This window comes from Drosophila subobscura, chromosome E (genome assembly GCF_008121235.1).
Source record: "Drosophila subobscura isolate 14011-0131.10 chromosome E, UCBerk_Dsub_1.0, whole genome shotgun sequence".
NCBI lineage: Eukaryota > Metazoa > Arthropoda > Insecta > Diptera > Drosophilidae > Drosophila > Drosophila subobscura.
In genome coordinates, this window is record NC_048531.1 from 7,102,609 (window position 1) to 7,110,911 (window position 8,303).

An 8,303-nucleotide genomic window follows, 5' to 3' on the forward strand; every position below is an offset into this window, starting at 1 on the left:
CTGCTTTTTCTGCTGGCCTGGTAGAACAATTATCCATTGCTGCGATTGGGCTGTAAAATTCACACGATCCTTGGGCACAGGATAACTTTCCCACGCAGCTGCTCCTGCTGCAACTCCCAAAGCGTTTACGCTTGTTCAAGGCACAATGCAGCCATGGGAAAAAAGGGAGGAGATCTCTTTTCAAAAGCAACAGGTTGCCGGAAAATGTTAATCGCTGTATCGTGTGCTCGGTTCCAGCTGCCGCTTCCCAGGCCAGTCGCTGGCTGCAGGTAAAATTCCTTTCTTTTTGGGAAAACTCGATGGCTTGTGCTGCTGTTTACGTTGTTGGCCTGGTAGAATAGTTTTCCATTTTCACACACGCTCTGGGAATTTCACACGCTATGGAATGCGCTACCTAGGACCAACTGCTCGGCAGATGAAGATTTTTCCCACACCTGCTCCGGCTGCAAAAGGTTATTCTTTATCCACATTTTTTTAAGAATCCCAAAGAATCAATTGTATGGCTTACATTTGTAGGTGGCAGATGCCTAAAAACAGGTAGAATTCTCCACAATTCTTCTTGGTGTTAGCTACTGAAACCGCTGATCACCTGTTCAGCGGTTCTCCCGAGCTGGAAAAATTGACACGTTCCAAAGAAGCTTGAGGTCCAGTGAGTACTTTCCACCAGTTGCTATTCTTCGGGATCGTTGTCCTTGTTCTACAATTCCTCTGGTACATCCATCCAGGATCTTCTGCATCGTTCATTTATGATCTCCTGTTCGGTTGTTCAACAAAATTGACAAACATTTGACAATTTTCACACGATAAAAAACAGCTTCTAAAGAATCTTCTCATCTCTCCCATCGTAATTTTCCCACAAAGAAAAGGATCGTTTTCCCAAATCAAAGAGATTTCCTAGGCATCTGCTCATGGAACGACATGTGTGGACTACCTGCTCGTGCTGCTTTTCCGCAGTTTTTCCGACTTCACCTACTGCACTCTCTGCGGGCCTGTCAACAATATTGGCGTGCAGCCACAACAGTTGCAACATTTCACACGTTCAGCCCGTGTCAAGCTCGGCATCAAGCCAAGAGGCACCGCATTTTCCCATCCACACAAAGGATCGGCTTACAGTGCGTCGAGTCGTAGTCTGTGCCGATCTTTGATCTGTGCTCAGGCATTTATCCGGAGATAAAGAAGTGAATGAATAGAACATGTTCTTAGGAAAAAAACACACTCACACACAGATTCGATGTGATACCAAATTCTGGGAATGGAATGAATGAGGATGGTATGGGATGGAATGCGGTGCCTTTGGAGTTGCTTCACATTCCAGAGCTACCTGGAATGCTGCTGTACAATGTTCTAAAATGTTAAGTCAGCTACAGATTGATGCTGAGCTCCTGATAGATCGTTTGGCTTGAGGCGACAAAAAGGGTTATGGAAACTGCATAAACTATTGATTTTGTACTCTTCATGAAAGAGAAAACTTGTTCTGTGGGTATATCTGTATACATCTGTTCCCCATTCAATTTGTATCAGTTCTCAATCTTTGCTCAGCTGTCGCGGCTTCATACGAGTAGAATAAGTACACAAATACCCAAATGAATGCTCAACATATTCCACTATTTACTTTGGTAGAACTGTGCTAAAAGGTGGACAAAAATCTCTTGAAGAGAATAAGTATCTGAGATATTTCCTTATCTATTGAATACAACTCCCATTCCTCGGGTGCTAGAATACTCGTTCCTCCAGACTCGTTTCATCCGTGCAAGACTCTACTTGAATCGGAACTCCCTGCAGCCAGCTTGGGCGCTCAGACCGCGGAAGGGATTTCTGACGGTCTCATTGCGGAAGTCAACCTCCGTTAGACTTATGGTGGAAACATTGGGGCAGCCAGCCGAGCAGGACACGGATCCGCACACGAGTTGGTTGTCAATGCAGCTGTCTATGAGCCGCAGGGCGGTTTCGACGGCAGCGCTGGTGGAATACACTAGCCTGGAGGAGCATGTCCAGGCTGCTCTGATGCGCGAGTCCGCGGTGCAATCGGCATCCTTGATGTAGGTGTTGAAACTGTTTTGGCTGGTAATCGAGTACGCATTGGCGGCGGCAATCTGTAGGCGGATATGGGCAGCATCTGAGTACGGATTGTTGAGGGGTAAGATCGGGAGGGCGTACTCACCACTTTGGTCACACAGAGAGTGTAGTTTAGCTGGGCACTGGGGAAGTTCTTCACACAGTCCGCCAAGGAGTTCTTCAGATTGGTGTTGTAGTATTTATTCAGCGTGTTGTACGCACTCTCGGCGTTGTTCAGAATAGTACTGATGATCGCCTGGCAGTTGGCCACTCCCGATCGGGCAGTGGCTATCGTTGGGATGCTGGAGCTGTAGTTCTGGACGCACTGCCTGTGCCAGGGGTCGATCAGCGAGAGGGGGTTGATGCGAGCGGAGGCCTCCTCCAGCTTCTGTTGCAGCAGATCGGCCTGCACATCGGTGAGCTGCTGCCGTTTGCTGAACAGCGTCTTAAAGTTGGCCAACGCCTCCTCATACTGCCTGATTCGCGCGGCGTACTGCCGCTGATTCTGTTCTATATAATCATCCAGGGAATTGGCTACAGTCGACGACTGTGCAGCGGCCAGACCCACAATTACCAGGCTGATGGCGGTGGCTATGAGAAAGCTCTGCATCTTGACTGCGAAGTGACTGTGGATCGAACCAATTCTGAGCTACAGTTTATATAGACGCTCGCCTGCTCGCATTCTTATCGGGGGGCCGTGCTTCCCCTGTGACAAAAGCCTTAATCAGCGGCGACCTCTATAAACTCTCCATGCTGTATATTTTTTTTCAACACAACCAAATCTTCCTCTGTATATCGTCAGAGGGGGAATTGCTCCAGCTGGCAAAGTGTTTGCGCAAGGCTCACAATTGGATTCACCATTCGCGGAATCCACTTGAGTTCTGTATTTGCTAAAGAGTGAAATTAATTTATTTCCTAAACGAAAAGCTTTTAACGGGGCGACACATGGCGTGGAGTAAGCACTGCAATTAACTAATAAACATTTTGGGAGTAAATAGAGTAGAGAGTGAGATTAGCTTTCCCTCGAAAATTGCTTTAGTTGAGGGATTTTCTTGAGGTGTTTTCGTGCCAAAGATCAAGCAGATTGCGAGATTCATTTTGAGTTCCCCAAGAAGGAGGCATTGAAATAAATATTATAATTATGAGGCAAAAACACGATCACAATATATCGCCATAAAAGGCCACGGAATATCTGGAGGGGGAGACACGCCTACACCCACGTAGCCTCAGGCCACACCGAAGGTGATTGCACAACGGAACTTTCTAGCAATGAATTGAGTTTTGTTGCTTTGTTTATTAGGTGTACGAATAAATATCTATAACAATAAAAATACAACGAACGAACGCTTAGGTTAGAGTACAATGCGAAACCGAACTAAACAAATTGGGGAATACGTATGCTGATTGCAGAGTTAGTTTGATTGCTCACGAAATGTAATAGAAGATCGGCATAGGGATAGGATCTCTCTCTCTCTCTCTCAATGCTGGACCAGCTTGAAGCGACTCGCCTCGGCATAGTCCCGGGCATCGGAGAAGTTTCTCTCTGGCTTAATGCGCACATCGTTGGGATCGGTGACGAACTCGCCGCTCCAGGTCGGTGGCAGCACTGTCGGATCCGAGTTGTAATCGTAATAGTCCTGATCGTCCGACCGATTGCGTTCGGGCTTGATGCGCGATTCGCCGCTTTTCACGAAGGTGCCATCCCAGGCGGTGGGCAGCACAGTGGGCTCCGAGCTGCAGCCGTAGAAGTTGTTGGTGTTGGTCACATTCTGATTGTGGCGCCGCACCTTGGACACGTTGTTCACGGCCCCATCCTGATAGACGAACTTGCCGTCCCAGCCCTCGCACTTGATGGGTATGTAGTCCTCTTTCTTGCGTAGCGGCATCTCTGGATTATCTGGAGTCTCTGTTCTTTCCTGTTCGATGTGTTCACTGCGCGTTCCAATACACGATTGAGCCAACTCAGTGCTGGTCGTATTCTAAAATATGATTTCACCTGGTTTGAGCGAAAAACTCGTCATGTAAATGATTGTTTTCTGCCAGCAGATCAGCTCAGACCCGAACCGACCCCCACATTGTGCAGCTCGTGTTTGTAGCTTGGCTTATTTGAATCGCTGACGTCAGGGGCATGTCGCCGGCTGAGCGACTGTTTCTTCCGTCTGTTTTTCGAACGGGTTTGCAGCGTCAGTCTCCAGGTCGCCTCCTCCACAAGTTCGCACTCCGTTCGCAATCCGGTGGCAGACAATGGCGCGTCGCTTGGCGCTTTGCCATATAAAGTCATCTTGTCTAACAGCTCAATGGCAGCCGACCCTCGCCGGAAAGTTATTGCGACCAAGCTGTCATAGGCGTCTTACAAAAAGAAATATTTATATAAATGTATGTACATAGTTGATCTTGATTGCCGTTGGATTAACGTGATTCATTCGACATGTTCGGGAAATCAATTAGAATGTTTCCCCATTGCCGCATTCGGTTTGTTGTGCTGTTATTTTTGGAAGCTCTCCAATCTATTTCTGTAAATCAGTTGAGTATGGAAATACTCATAGGAATAATTATTATGAAAGTAGATTGCGGCCTTAGAAGGAATTTGCTATTTAATTTGTTATCTATGGGCGTTGGGAGAACCTTGTAGGGCGATTTATTGCTTGTGTTTTGTGTGGGCTTAACTTTTCCCAACCTTACCGCACATAAACCTACCTTGCTTACCTTACAAAAATCTCAGAGAACGAAACCTCCACCTCCACAGCCGTGACCATACTCAATCGCAGACGGCAACCTGCTACTGGGCAACTGTCTGCCCCATTCATCATTTCTGGTTCGTGTCCATGCTAATTGCTCGACTCATCGCTGCACTAATTAAGCCCCAGCCGCACAGACAACCAGCACAAACTTTTTCCCACCGCAGCAAGTCGGAGTCGGAGGCGAGGCGGGGACGATGCGTGGTTGGCTTACCTGCTGGATGGACTCCCTAGGCGGGAGTCTCTCTTGCGCTGGCGCTGCTTCCCTTTCCGCTCCACGCTGCTCGGTTCTCTGCTATGCCCTTGCCCCATGCCCCATGCCAGCGATGGGTGAGCTCCTGCGCCGCTGCCTCGTTAGAAGAAGCAACGACGACGGCGACGACGATGAGGAGGGCAACAGTTTGAAACTTTCTCATTTCGGTTTTGTTGGCCTGGCAGAATTGCCAGCCTGTCGGCCCGGCCAGGTCTGGCCTTGCCTTGCCTTGCCTCCGCCTGTTTGCCAGTTTCAACGTCTGCTTGTTTTCTGTGCGCCTAGTCGAAAATCCAACTAATTGCTTATTTTAACCCCTTCAAAACTGGGTACACACATCCATCCACACACACACACACACACACAATGGAAGGTACGGGGTCTCTCTCTGGGCTTTCGTGTTTATTAATTAACAACACAAAACCCCAAACCAACAAAAGGCCCAACACACACACACACACACTTAGAGAGAGAGAGAGAGAGGGAAAGAGAGAGAACGGAGTCCGTGCCTTAATCCAAGTGCTGTCTCTCTGACTGGGCTGGCTGGCATTCATTAGTGTTCATTAGTGAAACAAAATGCTCATTTACTTAACTACCGGGAGGGGAGAGTCGTCCGCCCTGCTCCGTTCCATCGTTCGCCTTCCCGGACTCACGGCAACCGTACACACAAACATACATACTTACATACATATAACGAGAATACATATAAACCCCCCCGCAAACCGTGGGTCGTCTCTGTCATGCTCCTCCACCACCCTACCTAACCCACAGACTCGAATCTCCACGGCGTTGCACTTATCGGCACTCGGCAAGTCACTCGGCTCCCGGCCATCTCTCTCTCGTGTTGCCAATTAAAATTCCACTTATGCCAAGTTAACTCACTTGGCTCCCCGTTAATTGTCGTGGTTTTTTAATTGGACCCTTTTTTGTTGCTGCTGTGGGGCTGCCATTGCCTGCCTGCTGTCTGCATCGAATAAAGCAACTACAACAACGTTTATAATGACTGGCAAAAAGCAGAACTTGTGGGTGCCGTAGTACTCGTACTACAGCCCATTCAGGAGAAAGAGATAGAGATAGACAGAGAGAGAGAGGGAGAGCCTATCGTATTGTATCCCATCCCCCTCCAACTGAGAGCCTGCCTGGGTGCACTTTGCTGGCCAAACTTTTGTTTCGCTTCGTTTTCATTGTCCCGTTGGGTTCGCTTATCGCCTGGGCTTGTCCAGGGTTGTCGAGTCAGTGTCTGAATTCAGCTGAAAGGGAAATTTTGGAGAGACTATTAAATGTAATCCTGAATAGGGTATGGCGAATCATTGGTTTGGATTTCAGACTCTGAAAGTAACATGTGGACTGGCCGATTCACGTTGAACTTTTAACTTTCATTAAAAATGCGAATTAAATCGTTTATCCAACGCCTCATTCACATAATTGTTTCCCATTTTTATACACTCGGCAACCCTGTTGAGCATCCATGACTCGATTCAACTAATGAATGAATGAAACCCCCTCCCCCATGGACACAGCCAGGCCAGAAGCAGCAGCAGCAGCGGCTACAACAAGAACAAAAATGAACTTAAAACAAAAGCCAACAAAACCCCTAATTAAAATGCATTTTCATTTGGGACGCCAGTGCTGGCTGCCACCCGACTCACTTCCCCTGCCGACAGCAGTCAACCACAGCCGCTCCTTCTCTCTTTTCCTTCTCTCCACTGGAATACCCATTCGAGTGGGGCGTCCGCTGAGGGGGGATTTCGTATACTATTGTCTGCGTTTATTAGCTAAGTCAAGTGGCCCCGGCAGAGACGCCGCTGTGCGTCACATGAACCGTTATACCATTGTACATGCCCACACACATACGCACCCTCCCTCCCTTTCGCTCTTTCGACTACCACACGAATGTGTGTGTGTGAGTTTGTATGGCTGCGGGCATATTTAATTACAAAAGCTGCTAATTAGGAAACGTACACACCCACGTTGGTTAATTTGTTTGCAAACCAATTAACTCGGCGCATAGTATCAGGCGCACAGAAAACCGCAGATAGTCGACAGGCAACTACGACGACGACAGCAGCAGCAGCAGCAGCAGCAACAGCAGCGTCGACAGCAGCAGTAGCGGGAGCAACGCCAGCAGCAGCAGCAGCAACAGCAAATGGAATATTGGTCGGACGGTCGCTTGGACAGGGCCAGTCGTCCCTCAATGATGGAGGGGGGTCGGTCGGAAGCCATGAAAACGGTCCCGTTGCAGGCGAGCAAAAGAAAGACCAAATGAAAGAAAGAACTTTCCAATCAGAGTGAGTGGGGTGATGGTGCGGGTGTGCGTGGGGGGTGCAGAATAGAACTAACTAACAACTGTTAACGCAGAGAAACCACAAAAGATAAGGCGCAGTGCCGGGAGTTGTGCTATCTGAGAGGGGAGGCCTGTTCTGGGGATGAGGTTCAAGAAAAATGTCTAATAAATGAAAGCGAAATTTTAATGAAAAAGTTCTCGTGTGTGTGTGTGTTTGCGTGTGTGCGGATGGGGTTCGGTTCTTAATAAATGAGCTTAAGTTTGAGCAAAAGTTTTTGCTTCTGATTCTGATTCTCTCCTCAGCAGTGCTGACGGGACGGGACGGGACGGAAAGTTGTGCGTGCTAATGAGTAATAAACTTGGGTGAAGGGGGTGTTTGCCTCCCACACACTGCACTCACACACACGACTAATCCAGTGCCCAACCCATGGAGCCGGGACCAGCAGCAGCAGCAGACGTTCATGTCAGGCGAACAGAAACAGAACCGTAGAGACCGCACTCTCACTCACTCTCTTTGACCCAATGAACGCGTGGCGGGAGAGAGAGAGAATGTGGAAAACGGCCAAAACATTGAGCGGAAGGCAGAAGTGCCGAAGGGGAGGTTAGATGGTGCCTTCAGTTCCGGCTTTGCTTTTGCGTTAATTAGTTTTGAGCGTTTCCATTATGCAGGGTCATGTGGCGGCAAGCCATGCAGAGAGCGTCAGGCAGAGATAGAGAGAGAAAGTGAGAGAGATGCTAAAATAGAAAATGTCTCCCTCACCACTAATGAGAGAGCTTTGTTTCCAATTATTTAATACTAATGCAAATTTAATGAAGATTGGGAGTAGTTAGGGTATATAGGGATATTAAAGTTAGTGTACACCTTGAAACAGGTGAATATCAGTAAATTGTTAAGTCGTTACTCAACTTAGGGCATTTGAATGGTCGCACCAACTCTCTTAGAGTTCGTCCCCCATTAAATTGTGCTGATAGGAGC

The 8,303-nt window shown here is 48.1% G+C and overlaps 2 protein-coding genes across 2 annotated transcripts; both read right to left on the reverse strand.

The window, feature by feature from the left end:
• Positions 1-1,584: 1,584 nt before the first annotated feature.
• Positions 1,585-2,690, reverse strand: LOC117891476. Its single transcript, XM_034796956.1, has 2 exons — positions 2,162-2,690; positions 1,585-2,093 (listed from the first exon to the last, which is right to left on the reverse strand). Exons 1-2 carry the CDS (start codon positions 2,663-2,665, stop codon positions 1,758-1,760), a joined length of 840 nt encoding a protein of 279 aa, XP_034652847.1. The 5' UTR covers positions 2,666-2,690; the 3' UTR covers positions 1,585-1,757.
• Positions 2,691-3,329: 639 nt separating this feature from the next.
• On the reverse strand, positions 3,330-4,022 carry LOC117891480. The gene has a single exon (XM_034796959.1). It carries the CDS (start codon positions 3,939-3,941, stop codon positions 3,534-3,536), a length of 408 nt encoding a protein of 135 aa, XP_034652850.1. The 5' UTR covers positions 3,942-4,022; the 3' UTR covers positions 3,330-3,533.
• Positions 4,023-8,303: the final 4,281 nt, after the last annotated feature.